The sequence below is a fragment of the Hyla sarda genome, chromosome 6 (assembly GCF_029499605.1).
Source record: "Hyla sarda isolate aHylSar1 chromosome 6, aHylSar1.hap1, whole genome shotgun sequence".
NCBI lineage: Eukaryota > Metazoa > Chordata > Amphibia > Anura > Hylidae > Hyla > Hyla sarda.
This window is the reverse complement of record NC_079194.1, coordinates 290019397-290045821: the sequence shown is the minus strand read 5'-3', so window position 1 is coordinate 290045821 and position 26425 is coordinate 290019397. Positions and strand designations below refer to the sequence as shown.

General features: G+C 44.0%; 1 protein-coding gene across 4 annotated transcripts in view; it reads right to left on the bottom strand.

The window, feature by feature from the left end:
• Window positions 1-26425, bottom strand: part of LOC130277234 (golgin subfamily B member 1-like) — a 108421-nt gene that overhangs the window by 39171 nt on the left and 42825 nt on the right. For 2 of the 4 annotated variants that reach the window (XM_056527694.1, XM_056527696.1), the window contains exons 15-17: window positions 9070-9179; window positions 5707-5827; window positions 2101-2237 (exon numbers count right to left, since the gene is read on the bottom strand). In XM_056527694.1, the coding sequence (XP_056383669.1) occupies window positions 2101-2237; window positions 5707-5827; window positions 9070-9179 (368 nt within the window). The remainder of the gene's footprint in view (window positions 1-2100; window positions 2238-5706; window positions 5828-9069; window positions 9180-26425) is intronic. The other 2 variants (XM_056527695.1, XM_056527697.1) reach the window with 1 other exon arrangement.

Sequence of the window (26425 nt, the reverse complement as noted above, 5' to 3'; positions counted from 1 at the left end):
AAAGAGTAGTATAGAACATGTAATACCTCCCTGTAGGGGGCGCTACCAGACACCAGCCAGTGCATGCACTTCAGTAATACAGGTAAAGAGTAGTACAGAACATGTAATACCTCCCTGTACTGTAGGGGGCGCTACCAGACACCAGTCAGTGCATACACTTCAGTAATACAGGTAAAGAGTAGTACAGAACATGTAATACCTCCCTGTACTGTAGGGGGCGCTACCAGACACCAGTCAGTGCATACACTTCAGTAATACAGGTAAAGAGTAGACAGAACATGTAATACCTCCCTCTACTGTAGGGGGCGCTACCAGACACCAGTCAGTGCATGCACTTCAGTAATACAGGTAAAGAGTAGTACAGAACATGTAATACCTCCCTGTACTGTAGGGGGCGCTACCAGACACCAGTCAGTGTAAACGCTTCAGTAATACAGGGGTTTTACCAGTGAATGCTCATTCTGATTGGTCGGTTCTTCGAGCCATTGACACGTTTCACAGATCTGGACTGTCTGTACATTGTATGTTGTGTCTGGGTTCAAGTTACAATGGTCCAGAAAAGACCATTGTATGTTGAGGCCATTGTAAGTAGAGGGAGAGACCCAATCCCAATGACTAGTTATCTGGGTTCCGGTGGCTGTTTTAAACTATGATGTCTCTAGAATGCTGAGAGTTTCATAGTAAATCATGGGGTGTCGGGATTACCCCCCCCCCGTGCGCACGGTTCGGCAGCATAAACCAGGTTCCCTTTGGCTGCTGACCACCAAGTTCTAGGTTACCGTATTAAATGTGTTAGAGCACACGTCACGCACACCTGTATAGACACGATAAGTGACATAACCACACCAAAACAGTGTTAAAATCCCACACCCCCGACTTCACACCTCACACGTAAGTGACCTGCAAAAAAAGCCCCACACACCTGGGGAAAGGACGGAGTCTCTTCATCTACATCAAATGTTACCTGTGTTAAAAGGCGAGGTTACAAGACCCAGATAATGAAGCAGATGCAGAATCTTCAAGCTAGTGATACTTTATATCAGTGTTTCCCAACCAGGGTGGCTCCAGCTGTTGCAAAACTACAACTCCCAGCAAGTTGGCCTATATAGTATAGGTCCGTGTTTCCCAACCAGGGGTGCCTCCAGCTATTGCAAAACTACAAATCCCAGCATGTTGGACTATATAGTAGTATATAGTATAGGTCAGTGTTTCCCAACCAGGGGTGCCTCCAGCTATTGCAAAACTACAAATCCCAGCATGTTGGACTATATAGTAGTATATAGTATAGGTCAGTGTTTCCCAATCAGGGGTGCCTCCAGCTGTTGCAAAACTACAACTCCCAGCAAGTTGGCCTATATAGTAGTATATAGTATAGGTCAGTGTTTCCCAACCAGGGGTGCCTCCAGCTATTGCAAAACTACAACTCCCAGCATGTTGGACTATATGGTAGTATATAGTATAGGTCACTGTTTCCCAACCATAGTGCCTCCAGCTGCTTCAAAACTACAACTTCCAGCATGCCCGGACAGCCAACGGCTGTCCGGGCATGCTGGGAGTTGTAGTTTTGCAACAGCTGGAGGCACCCCTGGTGGGGAAACACTGACCTATACTATATACTACTATATAGTCCAACATGCTGGGAGTTGTAGTTTTTGTTTGGGGCAGCTGCGGACCCACAGGCTGTATCAGGGCATGCTGGGAGTTGTAGTTAGTATCAAACTCCTATATTTGCTAAAAAAAAAAAAAAAAAAACATCAAAAAGTCACATCAAAACAAAAATAGTCCTGTTAAAAATGACAGATCGGGGCGCAAAAAATGAGCCCTCATACAGGCCCATATAAGGAAAAAAAAAAAAAAGTTATAGTAGTCAGAGTAGGACAAAATTTCCCCTGCTGGGGAGTTGTAGTTTTTGCAACAGCTGGAGGCACCCTGGTTGGTAGACATTGCATATTATCAGTGCTCAATAAACAGTGTTGCATAAAGACAAGCGGACCGATTCATTCGCCAGCCAGGCCATAAGTAATATGCTACATGCCCAATTGTGTTCTGCACACACCCAGAATATTGGGCGCTGTAGAAATGAGGGTAAGAAAGACAAACCTGCAGGGATTCAATGCGGAGCTGCAGCTGTAGCCTGTCCTCCAGCTCCTGGCATCGCTCTTCTAGGTTCATGATCTGTTCCTGCAGCTGATTTCTCTCCATCTCCAGCTCTTCCACCACTGCTCTCAAGCCCAATCCTGAATGCACAACGCACAATATATCAGACAGACAGCGTTATGCAGGCGATACGTTAAATCGGTCATTATTCCAAAAATGGGTCTTGTATGATTATTTTAAGTGTCGCTACTGCAGAATTTTTTTATTTATTTAGAATAGGGGATAAGTTTTAAATTGCAGGGATTGCGTGGAGGGGGCGGAGATCGCAAGGGGGTCCCAGCGGTTGGACATTCCCCGCGATCAGGCACTTATCCCCCATCCTGTGGCTAGGGGATAAGTTGTTAAATACCAGATTACCCCTTTAAAGGGAATGTGTCACCAAATGTGGTTTTTGTTTTTAAAGGTTAAATCATTTTTTCACATTTTTGAAAATATTTTTGGAAATCTTTTTTTCAAAAAATTTACTTGTCACAAAATATGAAAATTTTTTATAACTACTTGTCATAACTCCCACTGTTGACCAGCAGAGGGAGCTAACATGAGGAATCTGTTGAAAGCATTCGGATTCCGGTCTGGGGAACGGGCGGCCGGTCCATAGCATCAATGCCTTCCTCTTGCAGGAACTGCTGACACACTCCAGCCACATGAGGTCTAGCATTGTCTTGCATTAGGAGGAACCCAGGGCCAACCGCACCAGCATATGGTTTCACAAGGGGTCTGAGGATTTCATCTCAGTACCTAATGGCAGTCAGGCTACCTCTGGCAAGCACATGGAGGGCTGTGCAGCCCCCCAAAGAAATGCCACCCCGCACCATTACTGACCCACCGCCAAATCGGTCATGCTGGAGGATGTTGCAGGCAGCAGAACATTCTCCACGGCGTGTCCAGACTATGTCACGTCTGTCACATATGCTGAGTGTGAACCTGCTTTAATCTGTGAAGAGCACAGGGCGCCAGTGGCGAATTTGCCAATCTTAGTGTTCTCAGGCAAATGCCAAACGTCCTGCACGGTGCTGGGCTGTAAGCACAACCCCCACCTGTGGACATTGGGCCCTCATACTACCCTCATGGAGTCTGTTTCTGACCGTTTGAGTGGACATATGCACATTTGTGACCTGCTGGAGGTCATTTTGCAGGGCTCTGGCAGTGCTCCTCCTGCTCCTCCTTGCACAAAGGCGGAGGTAGCGGTCCTGCTGCTGGGTTGTTGCCCTCCTACGGCCTCCTCCATGTCTCCTGATGTACTGGCCTGTCTCCTGGTAGCGCCTCCATGCTCTGGACACTACGCTGACAGACACAGCAAACCTTTTTGGCACAGCTCGCATTGATGTGCCATCCTGGATGAGCTGCACTACCTGAGTCACTTGTGTGGGTTGTAGACTCCGTCTCATGCTACCACTAGAGTGAAAGCACCGCCAGCATTCAAAAGTGACCAAAACATCAGCCAGGAAGCATAGGAACTGAGAAGTGGTCTGTGGTCACCACCTGCAGAACCAATCCTTTATTGGGGGTGTCTTGCTAATTGCCTATAATTTCCACCTGTTGTCTGTTCCATGTGAAATTGATTGTCAATCAGTGTTCTTCCTGAGTGGACAGTGGGATTTCACAGAAGTGTCAGTGACTTGAAGTTACATTGTGGTGTTTAAGTCTTCCCTTTATTTTTTGAGCAGTGTATATAAATTAAATGCTTTATCTTGATAGAATAATTTTATTTATAAAAAATAAAATAAAATGGTGACACATTCCCTTTAAGTTTCTCACAATTAAGCATCTCATATGAAGGAAAATCGGTGTCGCTATGACTAGAACTGGATGAGGATCCACGATGGTTATATCGGAAGACATTATAGGAAGGCAATGAGTTAAGTGAATGAGGAATATGTATGTGTGAACTAGCATTGTCATGCACATTGTAGTTCAGGATGGCCATATAAAGTAGTTTTACAAGCTGACCATACAAGTAAACAGCCGGCTTTGTAGTATACCAGTGTTTCGCAACCAGGGTGCCCCAAGCTGTTGTAAAACTTCAGCTGTCCTGGCATGCTGGGAGTTGTAGTTTTGCAACAGCTGGAGGCACCCTGGTTGGGAAACGTAGGTTATAGACAAGCCATGTCCGCCAGAGTAAGAGGCTCCTGTTCCAGGTAATACTGTTCCTCATATGACCTAATAGTGCATGTACAAAAGGGTCTGTATTGATGAGCCAGCCCCTAAAAGAGAAATAAAGACTATGGACACCTCTGACATGGACAATGTAGCTTTACATAGATCATGTTAAAAATGTTGGCCTAGGTTTCAAGGCTACAAGCTCCTATGTTCCATTTATTTTCAGCCCACTGCTAGTTTTGTGTCCCTCTCTGTAATACATGTGAGGTCTGTGTGTCCATGATGTTTATGTCTCCTCCAGCTCCCATCTATCTACACGACTTTATTCTAGAAGTGATCTACCTTTCTACAGCTCATGAAGGATCTCTTCTCACTTGTGATTACACCAATGCCATGGTGCGTGTGACCCCCCCCCCCCTCCCCGACACACATACTCTGTGATTCACCCGACACAAAGACTCTGTGATTCACCCTTACCCAATGTACTTGTCTACCTATCTACAGCCAGTGTGATCTGCCCTCCCCGAAGACTTGGATGCTTTTCTCTTCCCACTCTGATCTACCTTGTACATACTCCTCCCATCCCTGCTGCTAACTCTAACACTTAGGCTAAGTTCACACGGCTTTTGTGCTCCGACCTGTTCTGGGTCCGTTCGTCCGATTAATTTATCTTTTTTTGCCATGAACGAGCCCAGAACAGGTTGGAGCACAACTGACACCAAAGGGCCCTGACAGATCCAACTGATTGAATAGGTTCCATATGGGATCTGGTATTCTACCAGAGTTGAGCAGAAGAAAAAAAATAGGACATTCACTATTTCTCTACTCAACTCCTGTCCTCCTTAGGGACCGGCCTTCAGGTCTCCATTTACCAGAGCACAACAGCGTTGTGCACAAACCCTTAGAAAGAGGAGGAAAGAGAGAGAGCTGACCCAGCCAGGAGCATATTGCTGTCCAATCTATGTCAGAATCAGCAGGACAACCAGCTATGTGAAGAAGTTGACTTAGACTCTACAACATCTAAGTGGTTGGACATTTTCGAAGAAGACTTTTTAGAAAGTTGCTTAATTTTGCATAAAAAAAAAATAAAGTGCAAAGGAGTCCATTGCCTTTAAGGAGGGTGACAAAAAAAGCTTGAACGAATGCATAAATAGTAGATACAACATAACAGAGACATAATACCAAACGTTGCACAAAACTCAAGAGCCAAACTAGGCAGTTCATCCAGCTTGCACATGCCTCAAACTAAAAAAAACAAAAACAAATGATTAAAATAACCATCACAAGATGTTATGAACAAACACAATTGCTCAAAAAAATAAAATAAAAAAAGAAATAAATAAATAACTGTGGCATAAAAAAATAAAAGGTGATGCAGTGCATGCTCCACCACTTGTCTGCCGGCCGGTTTAGACAAGGGGGTCAATAAACTGTCTAGTGGGGTCACACCTGAGTTTGGAGAACCGTATTCAGGCCACCAACCTCCCATGTTCTCGCCCTCTTCTATTTCGCCTCTTTCTGTGGCTAGGTTTTGCTCTTCAAAGTTCTTGTCCCTGAAGTTGAATTCATCCTGATCGAAATATAAATGGTAGATTAGTGTAATGGAATCTGTGGAATTAATATAGCATTACACATAGCACTGCGGCTCTTATCACCGTCCAATAGCCTTGCCTCTGATGCCCCTTGTTGGTAGTGTAGTTAGATAACAGGAATGACAAGAGACCAACTCCAGCAGTTTTCTCCTTGGGGGGTCGGTATACTTAATATACATTCTTCACACTCTTTGCATTTTGCTATTCAAGCGATGAATGCGTTATGCATAACGTAGAGCAGTAAGGCTGGGTGCACACTGCGTTCATGTTTAATGTATAGATAAATCTGGCGCTTCTAATGGGTGCGGAGAAAGAGTGTAACATTCTAGAATGACCCTCCTACAGTGTTGTACAGTGGTCCCTCATGTCACAATATTTATTGGTTCCAGGATGAGCATTGTATCTTGAGAACGCTATGGAGAACTAGAAACTGGTTCCAAAGGCTTCAAAATGGCAACATGAAATGGAGATTAAAGGGGTTATCCGGCTCATAAATTGTATCCCCTATCCGCAGCATAGAGGATAAGCGTCTCATCGCAGGGGGTCCGACAGCCAGGACCACTTATCTCTGAGGGAGTGCTGAAGATTGGTGGAGAGGGCCGTCACTACTGACGGGAGGCGGTGGCCAGAGTGCTCAATGGCAAGAGATGGCGGGGGTCCGACTGCTGTGGATAGGGAATGTTTTTAGCTAGATGACCCGTTAAAAAAAAATTTTTTACAAGATAAAGCAAACCCCTACATATACAAAATAGCTGCTAGGAGCCATAAAAGACTTTATAGATAGAGAGCAGGGGCTTCTTCATGGTCCCGTACAGTACGCACAGTGCACCAGAGATACAAAATGGAGCCGTCCTCTCCAGGTGTCCAAAGGAGCAGCTAGTCCCAGCACATGTAAAGAACAGTACAATACCACACTATACTATAGGGGGCGCTACTGGACAGCACATTTTTTTTCTCTCTCTCTAGTCTTCTCTAACTTTCTGCTGTATGGACGGGGTTGGGTGGTCAGATAAAATATTTGTCATTGTTTTTAGTGGTAATCAAAAAAATAGATGGTCCTCTAGGTCCCATCATTCCAAAAACACATCACATTGCGGCCCTGTATTTGATGAAGGGAAGCTACAGTAATATTTTAATATGGAAAATTTAATGTATTATATTGGAATGTATAAAATGCTTAAATAAATAATAAAAAAAAGTAAAAAAAAAAAATAAAAACAGCAAAAAAAAATGCACTCTAATTAAAACTTATTTTTGCTATTGCACTCCTTAGGGTAAATAAAAAACTTCCTAATATACTTTATGTAAAAATTAAAAATTTGCTAATATACTTTATTTAAAAATAAAAATAATTTAGTTTTCCATGTTTTGTGTTTAAAAAAGCTGCCACCAGGTGTCTCCCTACTGGTCCAGAGCACATTCTCTTGCCCCCCCCCCCCCAATCCCCATCTTTTGAACATACTTTGGACTCCTGCTGGCCTGGCAGAAGTCCAAAATCAGGAAATGCAGTGTGGAGTGCCGATTGGGGTGTGCCAATCATAGGTCATCTCACACTGAACTGCTCTGGGCTGTGTGTAGCAGAGTGAGGGAGGAAGTTCTCCCCTGTATGGCTTCAGATGATGTCACGCCTGCTGGGGAACGCCCCTTCCCAGTCTGTGAATCTGACTGAGACTGAGCAGAAAGTACAGAGCAATATCAAGGTAGAAAACTTGTTTATCATGATGGGGGCAGTGAACTGGGAGGATTATAAAATATAACAAGATAATGACAGGTACTCCTCAATAATACAGGGGTTTTAGCAGCGACATGCTGACTCCAATTGGTCGGATCTTCCACCTATTCACAAGAGCCACTGTAGCATTGTATGTTGGGTAACTTAAAAGGGTTTGTGCAGTGAAAACTAACGTATCCCCTATCCACAGGCTAGGGGATAAGGGTCTGATTGCAGGGGGGGGGGGGTACGACCGCTGGGACCCCCATCGATCTCCTAAACCGGCCTCGAGTCTCTGATAGGAACGCATGCTGGGGACGGCACACGCTCTATTAATTCTCTATGGAAGCGCAGAAGAGACCCAAATGCTGTACTCATGCATCTTCGGCTCCCATAGAAATGAATGAAGGTGGTGCTGACCCCATCAAGAACTTCTCTGAGAGAGCCGGGCCTGTTCAGGGGATCGCGGAGGGTCCCAGCAGTCGGACCACCCGCGATCAGACACTTATCCTATGAATAGGGAATTAGTTACTTTTCCCTGCACAACCCCTTTCAAGTCACAATGGTCCCGAAAAGACCATTGTATATCGAAAATAGTGTAACTTGAGGGATCGGTGTATTAACTATAGATTGGTTAAGAGCGCTGCTTCAATGGTCCACAAAATAAATATCCCTCCCCCCCTCAATAACTTATATAGGTATAGAACATATAGGTAAATGCATGCTTAAAGGGGTATTCCATGGATAAACATTTCTCTTTATATCAACTGGCTCCAGAAAGTTAAACAGATTGGTAAATTACTTCTATTAACAAAAAAAATCTTAATCCTTCCAGTACTTATGAGCTGCTGAAGTTGCGTTGTTATTTTCTGTCTGATAACACTGCTCTCTGCTGACATCTGTCTGTCTGTCTGTCTCAGGAACTGCCCAGAGCAGGATAGGTTTGCTATGGGGATTTGCTCCTGCTCTGGACAGTTCCTGAGACAGACAGAGGTGTCAGCAGAGAGCACGGTTATCAGACAGAAAATAACAACTCAACTTCAGCAGCTGATAAGTACTTGTAGGATTAAGATTTTTTTTAATAGAAGTAATTTACAAATCTGTTTCACTTTTTTTTGTCAGACAGAAAAGAACAACTCAACTTCAGCAGCTGATAAGTACTGGAAGGATTAATATTTTTGTATTTTTTTTTTAATAGAAGTAATTTACAGCCAGTTGATATGTAAAAACATGGCTTTTGCCTGGAGTACCATTTTGAAGAAAATTGGGAGCCAATTAGTCAATTAATTAATAACTACTGCAAGCCAATGGCCAGCATTACATGTACGTCAACACAGATACATCCATAAGGGCGTCTCCCAACCAGTGTGCCTCCAGCTGTTGCAAAACTACAACTCCCAGCATGCACGGACAGCCTTCGGCTGTCCGTGCATGCTGGGAGTTGTAGTTTTGCAACAGCTGGAGGCACGCCGGTTGGGAAACACTGGTCTAGAGCAATAGTCCACTGACCTGCAATTTGGCGGATCCTCTGCTGCCTTTCCTCTGCGCCGTCCTCAGTTTCCCCTGTCCTCGAGCTGCGCTCAGCTCCTCCTCCAGTTCCACCTGCCTTGAGTCCATGGCTGGATCGGAGCAGCCAGGAAAGAACCAGTCATCCTCAATCAGTTTTGTGCCACAGGAAAGCAGTTTACATCAAATCTCCACATTCAACTTGTAAGACACCCCCTCACCGCCACCCCCCCACACCCACCCCAACCATATGAAAAAAAATCCTACACAAGACGCCAAAAGAATCTGCACCAAAACCGTTAGAGATGAGCGAACTTACAGTAAATTTGATTCGTCACGAACTTCTCGGCTCGGCAGTTGATGAATTATCCTGCATAAACTAGTTCAGCCTTCAGGTGCTCCTGCGGGCTGGAAAAGGTGGATACATTCCTAGGAAAGAGTCTCCTAGGACTGTATCCACCTTTTCCAGCCCACCGGAGCACCTGAAAGCTGAACTACTTTATGCAGGATAAGTCATCAACTGCCTAGCCGAGAAGTTCGTGACGAATCGAATATACTGTAAGTTCGCTCATCTCTAAAAACCGTACCCGGAACTGGAATAGGGTTCGTGTTATGGAGTGTTACAACGTGCAAGGTATCCGTCTCGGTCAATTTAAAAGGGACGCAGGCGGGAAAAGGGATCAATGCGGGAAATGAAGCAGCCCAGTTATGGAAATAAAAAGCAGAAAAACAAATGTCTGTTAATTCTGAGGAAGCCGCGGAGAACCGAGCACGAGGCATGAAACCGCGAAATTGCTTTATTGACAATCAGGTTCTTTGGTGACGGATATATGAGCGGATCGCGGAGGGTCGCGCGTAAGACATCAAATCCGGAGAAGGTGATTGTAACGGGACATTCCCATCTGTTTTGTGATCTGACACCATGGTTGGCGGATCCGGTGAGTGATTGTTATCATGCAAAGAGAAGGAGAAATAAGAAAATAAGGGAACGGGTGAAGCAGAAGTGAGACCGTCCGACGGAGTTCAGAGGAGGATCTTCATATAGTGACAAGAAGATTCTTCGATATAAGGATCAGCAAATCTGGTCCCCAGTTTAGGTAAAGATTTGGGGTTTGCCTCTCCTGTATTATACTCCAGAGCTGTACTCACTATTCTGTTGGTGAGGTCACTGTGTACATACATTACATTACTTATCCTGTACTGATCCTGAGTTATATCCTGTATTACACTCCGGAGCTGTACTCACTATTCTGCTGGTGGGGTCACTGTGTACATACATTACATTACTTATCCTGTACTGATCCTGAGTTATATCCTGTATTATACTCCAGAGCTGTACTCACTATTCTGCTGGTGTGGTCACTGTGTACATACATTACATTACTTATCCTGTACTGATCCTGAGTTATATCCTGTATTATACTCCAGAGCTGTACTCACTATTCTGCTGGTGAGGTCACTGTGTACATACATTACATTACTTATCCTGTACTGATCCTGAGTTATATCCTGTATTATACTCCAGAGCTGTACTCACTATTCTGCTGGTGGAGTCACTGTGCACATATATTACATTACTTATCCTGTACTGATCCTGAGTTATATCCTGTATTATACTCCAGAGCTGTACTCACTATTCTGCTGGGGAGGTCACTGTGTACATACATTACATTACTTATCCTGTACTGATCCTGAGTTATATCCTGTATTATACTCCAGAGCTGTACTCACTATTCTGCTGGTGAGGTCACTGTGTACATACATTACATTACTTATCCTGTACTGATCCTGAGTTATATCCTGTATTATACTCCAGAGCTGTACTCACTATTCTGCTGGTGAGATCACTGTGTACATACATTACATTACTTATCCTGTACTGATCCTGAGTTATATCCTGTATTATACCCCAGAGCTGTACTCACTATTCTGCTGGTGGAGTCACTGTGCACATATATTACATTACTTATCCTGTACTGATCCTGAGTTATATCCTGTATTATACTCCAGAGCTGTACTCACTATTCTGCTGGTGAGATCACTGTGTACATACATTACATTACTTATCCTGTACTGATCCTGAGTTATATCCTGTATTATACTCCAGAGCTGTACTCACTATTCTGCTGGTGAGGTCACTGTGTACATACATTACATTACTTATCCTGTACTGACCCTGAGTTATATCCTGTATTATACTCCAGAGCTGTACTCACTATTCTGCTGGTGAGGTCACTGTGTACATACATTACATACTTATCCTGTACTGATCCTGAGTTATATCCTGTATTATACTCCAGAGCTGTACTCACTATTCTGCTGGTGAGATCACTGTGTACATACATTACATTACTTATCCTGTACTGATCCTGAGTTATATCCTGTATTATACTCCAGAGCTGTACTCACTATTCTTCTGGTGAGATCACTGTGTACATACATTACATTACTTATCCTGTACTGATCCTGAGTTATATCCTGTATTATACCCCAGAGCTGTACTCACTATTCTGCTGGTGGAGTCACTGTGCACATATATTACATTACTTATCCTGTACTGATCCTGAGTTATATCCTGTATTATACTCCAGAGCTGTACTCACTATTCTGCTGGTGAGATCACTGTGTACATACATTACATTACTTATCCTGTACTGATCCTGAGTTATATCCTGTATTATACTTCAGAGCTGTACTCACTATTCTGCTGGTGGAGTCACTGTGCACATATATTACATTACTTATCCTGTACTGATCCTGAGTTATATCCTGTATTATACTCCAGAGCTGTACTCACTATTCTGCTGGGGAGGTCACTGTGTACATACATTACATTACTTATCCTGTACTGATCCTGAGTTATATCCTGTATTATACTCCAGAGCTGTACTCACTATTCTGCTGGTGGAGTCACTGTGCACATATATTACATTACTTATCCTGTACTGATCCTGAGTTATATCCTGTATTATACCCCAGAGCTGTACTCACTATTCTGCTGGTGAGGTCACTGTGTACATACATTACTTATCCTGTACTGATCCTGAGTTATATCCTGTATTATACTCCAGAGCTGTACTCACTATTCTGCTGGTGGGGTCACTGTGTACATACATTACATTACTTATCCTGTACTGATACTGAGTTATATCCTGTATTATACTCCAGAGCTGCACTCACTATTCTGCTGGTGAGGTCACTGTATACATACATTACATTAATTATCCTGTACTGATCCTGAGTTATATCCTGTATTATACTCCAGAGCTGTACTCACTATTCTGCTGGTGAGGTCACTGTGTATATACATTACATTACTTATCCTGTACTGATCCTGAGTTATATCCTGTATTATACTCCAGAGCTGTACTCACTATTCTGCTGGTGAGGTCACTGTGTACATACATTACATTACTTATCCTGTACTGATCCTGAGTTATATATCAGACAGGAGGCTCATATCTTGCATTAAACCTTTCTTTTTAATGCCCATAGCAGAAAATTACAGAGAATTTACTTCATAACATTAGAAAATTTTTATTAAAACTACAACTCCCAGCAGCCCCTGGAATCCCCTCCCCTGGGGCGGAGACCCTATATAAGGGGCTGGCTGGATCTCCTCTTCCTCTTTCTTTCTGCTCATGGCAGCTAGTTAAGTATAACAATTTTATCTTCATTGTTTTTCATATAGAGATTTCCTTTATTGTTCTTTCTTTGTACCAGGTTACTGGTGTGTGGGGACCCTTTCAAGTGTCCCTATTTCTCCAGTTGTCCTGGTTTTGTTTTTCCAACTCATTCTATATATTTCTATATACTACATTCTATTAATTGTATTTCAGTGTTATTATTATCTTCCTTTTCAGTCTCTACATTCCCCCTTTGTGTTTTTCACTGTTCCCGGTTCTGTTACTCCGGGTCTTCTCTCCTGTCAGGCGCCATTTTACCCTACTTTCGCGCCGTCTTCTTCGGCTTAGTTTCGCCGCTCTCGTCCTTTTCGCGGGCTCTGCAACGTTCGGGGGGCGTGTCCGAGTGACGCGTCCCTTGCGACGCGCCTCCACTGAGTCCGCGCGTCCTATCACAGAAGTTCTAGCCGTAGTCTCGCGAGACTACGGCTGTGAGCTCTGCTTACTGGGATCCTCCTCCTCTCACCGTCGCCAGTGTTGTGCGAGCGGTGAGAGGAGCGCCAGCATTTAGGTATTGATCCCAGTGAGTTATCTAAGTTAGTTTATTACTGTCAGTTAGGCTACTTGTAGCTTCCCCTTATTCATACTGACATCTATAGGATGGCTGGAGATAATTCTACTCCATTTTCTACCCATGTTAATGAGGCTATTGATATTGAAGCCTCCCAAATTATGTCCGCTTCCCAGATTCAGGACTTGATTACTAAGTCCATTCAGGCAGCTCTGGCTGCTAATGTACGTTCTGACCCCTCTTTGCCCTCTACCTCTACTGAGCCAGTTAAGGGTAAAGTGACACAAAAACGTAAACATGTGAACGTACACTACGACTCCCCGGCAGGGGAAGTTTATAATGTGCCCCAGGCAGGACCCGAACCGGCCTGCCGCACCCCGCATCTCAGTGACCTCCCTCGACCCTTGTGCCCCAAGGAGAATATTAAAAAAGGGCTGAAGTCCGCCAGGCGTATAAAACCGGACTCATACAACACGTCTAACGATGAGTCATCTGGCGAGTCGGACACGGCTCAAGCCACGGACTCTGACTCTGATAATGAAGATGCGGGGTTTCAGGCTGACTGTCATGATGCCGAACCTGAAGTGTCCAGTGAGGCGATTTTAGACGCTCAGGGACAACCACTCTTCAATCCTGATGAGATCATACATCCTCGCTCAGGTGACTGGGCGCCGCTACCACACGTAGCTCAATACATAGAGCATTGGACTAGACGGTCACTAGACCGCACAAATAGGAACAAACTCAGGGCGGAATGCCCTAGGCCCTATGTGGCCAAGAAGGTGGCGGTCACCCCAGAGATAGACCCGGTCCTCCTTAAGTACCTGACCCGGGCTGGCAAATATTCCAAGAAGGGCATTGAACGGTCCTTCAAATTAATACAGGATCGCATACTAGATCTGCTTGGACCGCTCACAAAGATTCTTAATTTATCTGAACAAGCAGCCTCAGCTGACCAACCGGTAGACTTGTCACAACTTAGAGGTTGGGCCCAGCGCGCGATATGCATGCTAGGCAGCGCAAACACGGCGTGCTCTACCGAACGTCGCCGTTCGATTTTAATGAAGCTGGAACCCCAGCTCAGTCATTTAGCGGAGAATGAGCCCGGACCCTCCGCTGAAGGTCTCCTCTTCGGAGAAGATCTCATTAAGAATATTAATAAGGTGGTCAGCCTATTTTCCAGTCTAGATAAGGCACAGACCTCACTAAAGAAAACGGGCCAAACTACCAAGGTTTTTGGCAAGGCCGGTAGAGGCAGAGGCCGATCTGCCGGCCGCTCAATCCCCTATAGGCCCTATGTTAGAGCTGCGCACCAACAGTTTGCTCCCGCTCAACAACAGTACACGATGCCTGTGGCCCAGCCGGCCCCTTTCTTTCCCCCTCGAGGACGCCCCTGGAGAGGACGTGGAGGCCGCGGATATCCTAGGTCTCGTCCACCGACCGGTGAGTACACACACAATTTCCATTCCACACACAACGGTGGGGGGCAGACTGATGTATTTTTCCCACGTCTGGTCCATGATTACGGCAGACGTGTGGATCCTCAATACGGTAGCAGGCTACCAGATAGAGTTCCAATCTCTCCCCGTACTCAATTATATTCCTCCACCCATTCAGTTTTCCGCTCAAAACATAGTACTCATAGACAACGAGCTCCGAGAGCTCCTGTCCAAACAGGCGGTGATAGAGGTAAACCCCTTGTCCCCCGGTTTTGTAAGCAACCTCTTCTTGGTAAAGAAGAAGGATGGCGGTTATCGCCCGGTGATAAATCTAAGAGATTTAAACCAACACGTGATATATCGACACTTCAAGATGGAGGGTATCCATCTGTTACGCGACCTTCTCTGGCCAGGAGACTGGTTGGTGAAGATCGACTTAAAAGACGCATATCTTACCGTTCCTATTCACCACTCGTCCCAACCGTTTCTTCGGTTTCTATGGAGGGAACGAATGTGGCAATTCACCTGCCTGCCATTCGGATTATCATCAGCCCCTTGGTGTTTCACCAAGTTACTGAAACCGGTGGTAGCCGCGCTCCGGAGCAGGGGGGTACGGCTTATCATCTACCTGGACGATCTACTGATCATGGCATGTTCCAGAACGCAGGCCCTGTTACACAAACAATGGGCGGTTTCTCTGATGGAGGACTTAGGATTCCTCATCAACCACAAGAAATCTGTGCTGACTCCCTCACAAGAACTGGAATTCCTAGGCTTCCTAGTGGATACCAAACGTGCCGTTCTGATGCTACCTACCTCCAAATTAGCTCTGATTCGGAAGGAAATCAGAACGACTTTGCGCAGGGGTCGAGTGTCCCTGAGGATGATTGCACGCATAGTCGGCCTATTATCAGCCTCGATTCAAGCCATCTTCCCGGCCCCACTTCATTATCGGGCCCTTCAACGACTCAAGAACCTTCACATACGCCAGGGTCTCCGTTATGCAGACGAAGTTACCCTTTGCCCGGAGGCAGTGGAGGAATTACACTGGTGGCTGCGCCATGCCGTCGAATGGAACGGCAAGACTATATTCAATTCCTGCCCGGACATCATAATAGAGTCCGATGCGAGCCGCCAAGGCTGGGGGGCTCGTTGCGGGCACAATACCACAGGAGGGAGATGGTCCGTAGAGGAGTCTCTCCTCCACATCAATGCCCTGGAACTCTTGGCAGCGTTCTTCGCTATCAAGAGTTTTCTCCCTCACAATACCAATTGTTGCGTTCTTTTACGCATGGACAATGTGGCTGCGGTTCAATATGTCAACCGCCTTGGGGGGACGAGGTCCAGGGTACTGGCAGACATCGCATCCGAATTCTGGCACTTCTGCTTGTCCCGGGACATCATTCCTATTGCGGAATATCTTCCTGGTGTGTCCAACACAGTGGCAGACTGGAATTCTCGTTATTTGAGGGATTCCAGCGATTGGACATTAGACCGTTCTACTTTTCGGGCTTTGTGGAATCTTTGGGGTCCCTTACACACGGACCTCTTCGCATCTCGCCTCAATCGACAACTGCCTCACTTCTACAGCTGGAGGCCGGACCCGGAAGCATCCGCAGTGGACGCATTCCGCCAGATCTGGTCACGGGGTACACACTATGCGTTCCCCCCATTCAATATGATCTCCAGATTCCTTCTCCAAGTACTGAATCAGAAGGCGACGGTAGTGTTGATCACCCCTTGGTGGCCGACACAACCGTGGTTTCCCCTTCTCCTAGGGATGACAATCGACTTTCCTCGACTGATTCCCCAGTCACCTCACCTTCTCATGAACCCTATCATGGGTCCTCATCCGTTGATTTTGGAGGGCAACCTTCCACTCCTTGCGTGGTTGGTTTCGGGATCCCGGACAACGGTAGCGACCTTTCACAGTCGGCTAGAGACCTCCTTGCCTTGGCCTGGGCCCCAGGGACTAGATCGGCATATCGATCGGCCTGGGCTTTGTGGGTTCTTTGGTGTGATCAACGGCAAGTTGATGCCGTTCAAGCACCTGTTTCAGTGATAGTGAACTACCTTGCGGACTCTTTTGAGTCTGGGAAATCGTATAGTTCACTCAACGTGTACAGATCCGCCATATCGGCATACCATTGCCCGGTGGACGCATTGCCAGTTGGCAAACATCCTTTGGTATGTAGGCTCTTAAGGGGAGTAAAATATAAGCGTCCTCCCCGTCCTAGATACCAGTCTACTTGGGATGTCTCCCGAGTGTTAGAACTCTTTTCCTCCTGGGCGGATAATAATGCTCTCACCTTAAAATTTTTATCCCTAAAAATTACTACCCTTTTATGTTTAGTGTCTATTAAACGGGTGTCGGATGTTAAAGCGTTGGATATCTCCAGGCGACAGTTTTCGCCGGAAGGAGTACGTTTTTCTGTGGTTCGCAGAACCAAGACAGGACTTCACTCCGTCTTCTATCCCTTTTTTCCGGATCACCCGCGCCTGTGCGTAGTACGCTGTCTACAAACATATGAGGTACGGACCACGCCTCTGCGATCCGAGTCTCACAATCAATTATTGTTATCGTATGTCAAGCCTCATCTTCCGGTATCCTCGGCTACCTTGGCCAGGTGGGTCAGATCAGTCATGGAAATGGCTGGGATTGACATTTCTCTCTTTGGTGCCCACTCTTCTAGAGGAGCTATGGCCACCAAAGTGATTACTTCAGGAGGTTCGCTTTCGGACCTTTTGTTGGCCGCCGATTGGTCGTCCGAGACGACTTTTCGGCAGTTTTATTTTAGGCCACAAGAACACGTTTCTGCATCTGTACTTTGACATGTCTGTTCTTCTGTCTTTAGCTTTAAAATTGCAAGATATGAGCCTCCTGTCTGATATATAAATCGAGATTTTCCTAGCTAACGTGACGGAAAATATAAGTTATATGAAGACAGGAGGCGAGTATCTTCCCTCCCGACCCCACCCTGTCATGGTGTTCCTTTCTCGTTTCAGGATATTGAAGAACGGGACTTCCTTCTACACAGAAGAATCTGAGGAGACCCTAAGTTACAGTGGTTATGCTTTTCTGTTCCAGTTCGAACACAGTTCACGGAGGCCCAGTTGGCCCTGACGACCAGGTTCCAGTTGAAACACAGTTGCTGGGGGCCCAGTTGGCCCTGTCGTCTAGTTCCGGAGATGGAGTTCGTTTGCCGTCGGAGTGTATCCGGGGTATCAAGATGTCGTGCGCTGTTCCGAAGTTCGCACGAAAGAAAGAGGAAGAGGAGATCCAGCCAGCCCCTTATATAGGGTCTCCGCCCCAGGGGAGGGGATTCCAGGGGCTGCTGGGAGTTGTAGTTTTAATAAAAATTTTCTAATGTTATGAAGTAAATTCTCTGTAATTTTCTGCTATGGGCATTAAAAAGAAAGGTTTAATGCAAGATACTCGCCTCCTGTCTTCATATAACTTATATTTTCCGTCACGTTAGCTAGGAAAATCTCGATTTATATCCTGTATTATACTCTAGAGCTGTACTCACTATTCTGTTGGTGAGGTCACTGTGTACATACATTACTTATCCTGTACTGATCCTGAGTTATATCCTGTATTATACTCCGGAGCTGTACTCACTATTCTGCTGGTGAGGTCACTGTGTACATACATTACATTACTTATCCTGTACTGATCCTGAGTTATATCCTGTATTATTCTCCAGAGCTGTACTCACTATTCTGCTGGTGAGGTCACTGTGTACATACATTACATTACTTATCCTGTTCTGATCCTGAGTTATATCCTGTATTATACACCAGAGCTGTACTCACTATTCTGCTGGTGAGGTCACTGTGTATATACATTACATTACTTATCCTGTACTGATCCTGAGTTATATCCTGTATTATACTCCAGAGCTGTACTCACTATTCTGCTGGTGGGGTCACTGTGTACATACATTACATTACTTATCCTGTACTGATCCTGAGTTATATCCTGCATTATACTCCAGAGCTGTACTCACTATTCTGCTGGTGAGGTCACTGTGTACATACATTACATTACTTACCCTGTACTGATCCTGAGTTATATCCTGTATTATACTCCAGAGCTGTACTCACTATTCTGCTGGTGAGGTCACTGTGTACATACATTACATTACTTATCCTGTACTGATCCTGAGTTATATCCTGTATTATACTCCAGAGCTGTACTCGCTATTCTGCTGGTGAGGTCACTGTGTACATACATTACATTACTTATCCTGTACTGATCCTAAGTTATATCCTGTATTATATTCCAGAGCTGCACTCACTATTCTGCTGGTGAGGTCACTGTGTACATACATTACATTACTTATCCTGTACTGATCCTGAGTTACATCCTGTATTATACTCCAGAGCTGTACTCACTATTCTGCTGGTGGGGTCACTGTGTACATACATTACTCGTTCTGTTCTGATGTTTGTATACGTTTCTATGTCTAATACCCCCTCTGAACTCAGTTATCAGAATAGTCTCACTTTTACTTAAAAAAAAGAAGAAAAAGAAGAAGAAGAATCAGTCTGCAACGCAATTTCTATAAAAAAAAATCTAATTTAGTCCACAAGCACCAGGGGGCGGTGTTATCTGGTGAAGCCGTTACAGAATACACCAGGACTTCAGTGCCTTCTACAGCCTTATGTTAGCAAATCATTAAGTATATCTCTGCATTTCACCTATATATAGTGATTTTGTAGGTTGAACATTAAAAATATATAAATAAATAAAATTTAAATATAATCCGGCCCATAAATTCAAAAGGAACTGATGACATCACAGAGTTGTGTCTTACATGACATCTGACTAGCACCCCCTACTGGTTACAGACAGAATTTTATTTTTTAAAAGGGGTATTTTTTTAATCGACTGGTGCCAGAAAGTTAAACAGATTTGTAAATTACTTCCATTTAAAAATCTTAATCCTTACAGTACTTATTAGCAGCTGTATGCTCCACAGGAAGTTCTTTTCTTTTTTAATTTCTTTTCGGTCTAACCACAGTGCTCTCTGCTGACACCTCTGCCCGTGTCAGGAACTGTCCAGAGCAGGAGAGGATTGCTATGGGGATTTGCTCCTACTCTGGACAGTTCCTAAAATGAACAGAGGTGTCAGCAGAGAGCACTGTGGTCAGATAGAAAATAACTTCCTCTGGAGCATACAGCAGCTGAGATTTTACAAATCTGTCTAACTTTCTGGCACCAGTTGATTTAAAAAAAAAAAAAGTTTTCCAGCGGAGTACCCCTTTAAACAGAGTAATGTTGGAGGAGAGGGTTTGGTGCTATGTATAAGAAAAAAAACAATGGAAGATGGGGATTGAGGCTAGTGCACAGCTCTATGGCAGCGTTTTCTGACCAGTGTGCCTCCAGCTGTTGCAAAACTACAACTCCCAGCATGCCCGGACAGCCAAAGGCTGTCCGGGCATGCTGGGAGCTGTAGTTTTGCAACAGCTGGAGGCACCTCAGTTGGAAAACATTGATCTGTGGATAATTTTTAAATTGCTGAGCTCCGTCGCTCCTTAGGAACCAAGACATCTGCCAGAAGCAGAGGAGACAACATATCTAAGGACCCCTTTCCCCTAACAGTGTATCAACTCCACATCTATCTTGGATCTGAGTGAGTGGTCCTTAAAGGGGTACTCCGGTGGAAAACATATATTTTTTTTAAATCAACTGGTGCCAGAAAATTAAACAGATTTGTAAATTACTTCTATTAAAAAATATGTGTCCTTCCAGTACTTATTAGCAGCTGTATGCTACAGAGGAAATTCTTTTCTTTTTGAATTTCTTTTTTTGTCTTGTCCACAGTGCTCTCTGCTGACACCTGATGCCTGTATCAGGAACTGTCCAAAGCAGGAGAAAATCCCCATAGTAAACCTATGCTGCTCTGGACAGTTCCTGACATGGACAGAGGAGTCAGCAGAGAGCACTGTGGACAAGACAAAAAAGTTGAAAAATTTAAAAAGAAAAAAATTTCCTCTGTAGCATACAGCTGCTAATAAGTAATAAAAAAAAAAAAAGTTTTCCACCAGAGTACTCCTTTAAGTGGGCCGGGATATAGAACAAATTTTTTTTGCCATTTGTTTTTTTATTTATTTTTTATATTATGCAGCCATATCTTTGATGTCATAATATTCTGCAATTAAGGTCCCCTGATGAACCCCTTTACTGTGGGCATGTATAAAAGGGAGAAACACGTCGGGACAGATTTTATTTGATTATTGTGTTTCATAAGCAGGAATTTGTGATAGTACCAGGGCAGTATTGTGTGGGTATATATTTTTTTATTTCTATTGATATATCAAGCTGGCCTTAATACGCCTTTTTTTTCTTTTGTGCATAGCGGTCTTTGAGAATGGTTTATTTTACCTTATGTACTGTATATCTATTATATGTTATGTTTTAACATCGTGAATATTTTTTGAATACCTAAAGTGGGGTTCACACTACAGAATTTTCGGATAGAATTCGGCTTTGAAATTCTTGTGCAGCAGATTCCCATAGCTGTCAATGAGATTCCGGTGCACGGTGCAAAATACGGAATTTCAGCGGCAGGGCTTTCCGAGGTTAAAATTACTCTGCCGGAAGATTGAACTTTCGGCGAAACGGTGCAGAATTTATTGCCGTCTATAAGGATGGTCATGTCCGTGAGGGTCCTAGCGGCACTAGGACCAGGGTGCAGGGTCCTGAATCAGTCGGCACTAGGACCCTGCGCAGACATTGCCGTTCCTCATAGATAGCAATGAATTCTGCTCAGCATTCCGCCAAAAGAAAATTCCAAATTTTGGAATATCTACGTAATGTGAACCTGTCTGTAGACGGACACCGTGACATCATCAGTTCCTTAGTGACATCATCGGGTACCATTCTCCATCATTCGTTCAGCACCAAAAAAAAAAAGCTGAGCAGACTGACCCAGCAGACCCATCACAGACACCGAAAGGACGATGAGTGGGTTAAATCAGAATTAAAAGGTATAAAATCATAAAAAAGCAGCATAAACAAGGTTATGGTGTTAAAAAAAAAAAATCTTTAAATAAATGGAAACCAGACTGAAAACTAAAGCACAGCTAGGACCATACCGCTGACTGTTTCCACCGCAAGATAAGGCTCCGGGAGGAACGAGACGGCGGTACGGCACTAACCGGCGCGGAAGGAACCTGCATGCACAAAACTGATGGGAAACTATGTTCTTGGTGGCTGATCGAATCACAGTGTGAGGTGGAGGAGTGAAGGGGAGGGACGCTGAGCGCGTACACTCACAGAAATGGTGGAGAGAAAAAAAAAATAACAAAAGAAAGAAAATGGAATCATGCTCAGTCCACACGGATAAAGCAACAAGCCTGCTCGGAGCTCTGCATTGTATAAGGGGCATTTAACTAGATTAAGGGGGAGGGGGTAAAGGGGGGGGGAAGGTTTTACAGGTTTTGACCCTAAAAATTTGCATATTATAACATAATAATCACATAAATGTACTTTGAAGGGTTTTGTTTATTTGGGTATTTTTTTTTTAAGCATTTACAATCATTTTTGACATGTGATGTCAAAAGTTTCGATCGGTCAGGGTCTGAGTGTTGAGCTCCATAGACTTACTATATAATCAGTCTCCTGCAGCGAGTCCCGGCTTGTTTTGGCAATCAGTGGGGGTCTCAGCACCCGAAACCCGACAAATCAAAACTATTGACTTGTGTCTGTGACACCTCAAAAGGTTTGTTACACTTTTAAGCAGTGGCCTCCAAACCTTTCAGATGTTGAAAAACTACAACTCCCAGCATGCCCGGACAGCCGTTGGCTGTCCGGGCATGCTGGGAGTTGTAGTTTTGCTACTTGTGGAGGGCCACAGTTTGGAAACCACTGCTTTAAATGGGCACTGTCACTTTAAAAAAAATTTATTTGGCATGTAGTAGAGCCATAGTGGCCATTCCCTTTAAAGGGGTACTCCAGTGTTTCAATCGGTCGGGGTCCGAGTGTTCCGACCCGGACCGATCACTAAAATGGGTGGGGAGAAGAGCGCACTAAGCAAGACCAAATTACAAGAAAGTCTTTGGGATTGTCTCGGTCAGCAGCGCCTCTCTCCCGGCTCGTTTTTAATCAACTGGTGCCAGAAAGTTAAACAGATTTGTAAATTACTGCTATTAAAATTTTCTAATCCTTCCAGTATTTATCAGCTGCCGTATGCTCCAGAGGAAGTTCTTTTAATTTATTTTCTGTCTGATCACAGTGCTCTCTGCTGACACCTCTGTCCATGTCAGGAATTGCCCAGAGCAGGAGCAAATCCCCATAGCAAACCTATCCTGCTCCGGACAGAGGTGACAGCAGAGAGCACTGTGGTCAGACAGAAAGGAAATTCAAAAAGAAAAGAACTTTCTCTGTAGCATACAGCAGCTGACAAGTACAGGAAGGATTAATATTTTTAAATAGAAGTAATTGACAAATTTGTTTAACTTTCTAGCATGTTGATTTAAAAATATATATATATATTTCGACCAGAGTACCCCTTTAAAGTGTACCTGTCGCTTTAAGGGGAAAAAAAACCAAAAACTTATGACATGCTGTAGAGACATGTGAAATGTTTTGATCTGTCGGGGTCTGAGTGTTCAGACCCCGATCAATCGCTAGAACGAGACGGGAGAGAGGCGCTGCTGACCGAGACAATCCCATAGACTTTGATTGTAATTTTGTCTCGCTAAGGCTGCATTCACACCATGTTTTTGCAGTACAGTTCCCGTATCAGGTTTTTGATGAAGAACTGATTCCTCAAAACCGGACTAAACTGTATCAAAACGTGTGTACAAATTTCAACCCGTAAACGGTTTAAAAAATGATGTCCGGTTGCCTCCGTTTTTAAGAAAAAAACTTATACGCTTTTAACTTTTCACTTCATTGTAAATAAAGTTTCACTTGTTTGATTGAAATTCCAAGATAAAAAAACTGTGCAAAGTCAAAAACCGTAGGGTGAAAACCAGATGGAACTGTACACACATACGGTTCTCTATGGTTCCCATTGACTCCCATGTTAAAAAAAAAAACATATACAGTTTAATATGGTTTTACACCCGGACCAAAAACAGTGGTAGACTACGGTTTTGGGTACGGGTAAAAAAAACTGACAAAACTGTACAAGACGCAAAACGGACATAACCTGATGCATCTTTTGGCGTACGGTTTTCAATACGGTTCTGTACGGTTTTCAAATTGAAAACTTATAAGGGAACAGTATTGCAAAAACGTGGTGTGAACCCGGCCTTAATGCGCTCTTCTCCCCACCAATTTTAGTAATCGGTCAGGGTCTGAACTCGGACCCCGACCGATGAAAACACTGGAGTACCCATTTAAAGGGAATGGCCACTATGGCTTATTACTTCTCTCTCTGATGCACTAGTTGCCTGCGGATCCAGATTACTTCCTATAGGTTTTCAGACTTGCGGGATTTCACTCTTTTTACTACGGGGACATACAGGTCTGGAAAGTTCCGAGCAGCTTTTCCTTGTTGGTAATTTTCAGCCATTTATTCACAGGATTTTGTGCGGATCTAATATTAAATTGGTCGGGGGGTGAGAATACCCTGTGCCCCCCTCGGTTTGCAGGCTTATTTTGCCACAGAGGTAATTTGTGACACATTATGCCACATTTTGGCGCACAACCCGACAAAAGCAAGGGGCGGATTCACAATAGTAAATTAGGACCACTGTTTCATTAAGAAAACTCCTTTCCATTAAAGGGGTACTCTGAAGGAAAATAAATGTTTTCGAATCAAGTGGTGCCAGAAAGTTATACAGATTTATACATAAATTCTATTTAATAATCTTAATCCTTCCAGTACTTATCAGCTGCTGTATGCTCCAGAGGAAGATGTGTAGCTCTTTCCAGTCTGACCACAGTGCTCTCTGCTGACACCTCTGTCCATGTCAGGAACTGTCCAGAGCAGGAGAGGTTTGCTATGGGGATTTGCTTCTACTCTGGACAGTTCCTGACACAGACAGAGGTGTCAGCAGAGAGCACCATGGTCTGAATGGAAAGACCTACACAACTTCTGGAGCATACAGCAGCTGATAAGTACTGAAAGGGTTAAGATTTTTTAATAGAAGTCATTTACAAATCTGTTTAAACTTTCTGGGGCCAGTTGTTATGAAAAATGGTTTTCCACCGGAGTACCCCTTTAAGAAAACGCTGTTCCATTAAAGGGGTACTGCGAAGGATTAAAAAGTTTTCAATTCAACTGATGCCAGAAAGTTATACAGAAATGTAAATTACATAAATTAATAATCTTAACCCTTCCAGTACTCATCAGCTGCTGTATACTACAGAGTAAGTTGTGTAGTTCTTTTTCTTTCCAGTATGACCACAGTGCTATGGGGCTGCATAGGTTTGTTATGGGGATTTGCTTTTGCTCTGGACAGTTCCTGACACGGACAGAGGTGTCAGCAGAGAGCACTGTGGTCATACAGAAAAGAACTACACAACTTTCTCTGTATTATACAGCAGCTGATAAGTACTGGAAGGATTAAGAGTTAAAAAAAAAAAAAAAAAAAAAGTAATTTACAAATCTGCATACGTTCCGGGCATCAGTTGATTTGAATTATTTTTTTTTTACCCCTTTTAACAAGTAGAGCAGTGTTTTCCAACCAGGGTGCCTCCAGCTGTTGCAAAACTACAACTCCCAGCATGTCCGCTTGGAGTTGTAGTTTTGAAACAGCTGGGGGCACCCTGGTTGGGAAACACTGCAATAGATTTATTGTTTTCCTCTAAGTAGAAAGTGGCCGACCCCTGTAAGTAAAGTCAGCGAGAGTCCATGTAATACCTGGATTCTTCAGCGTCACCGTTTCTAGTCTCTTCTTAAAGGGGTACTCCGCTGGAAAAACATTTTCTTTTAAACCAACTGGTGCCAGAAAGTCAAACAGATTTGTAAATTACTTCTATTAAAAAATCTTAATCCTTCCAGTACTTATCAGCTGCTGTATACTACAGAGGAAGTTCTTTTCTTTTTGAATTTCCTTTCTGTCCGACCAAAGTGCTCTCTGTTGACACCTCTGTCCATGTCAGGGACGGTCCAGAGCAGGAGAGGTTTGCTATTGGGATTCTGGACAGTTCCTAAAATGGACAGAGGTGTCAGCAGAGAGCACTGTGGTCGGACAGAAAGGAAATTCAAAAAGAAAAGAACTTCCTCTGTAGTATACAGCAGCTGATAAGTACTGGAAGGATAAAACATTTTTAATAGAAGTAATTTACAAATCTGATTACCTTTCTGGCACCAGCTGATTTAAAAGAAAATGTTTTCCAGCGGAGTACCCCTTTAAGGAGCTCTAATACCTTTACTTTCATATTTTTAGTTTTTTTGTTTTTGTTTATACACAGAGATTGCAAAGGGACAATGTAACATCCCCATCTATGGTTTGTGATGAGCGTTACTGTCAGTAGAAGCACCTCCCACCGATTAGACCCGTGAAGCCCCCGACCACCAGGGATCATATATTCATTTGTGCATCATTACTAGACTATTCAGGACAATTAAAGCGGATTCCAGCAAACATGGAAATGATCACATATAAAGCATTTGTGCAAGTGCAAAAAATTTTAAATAAAAAGATTAAAAAGGGCTGTGGGTTGCTTTATTGAACAAGATCATAATAGTCACCCCCTGGGAAGATCTCTTTTTTTTAGTACAGCAATGTGGGTGTAATGAGCTCTACCGGGGCCTCTCGTT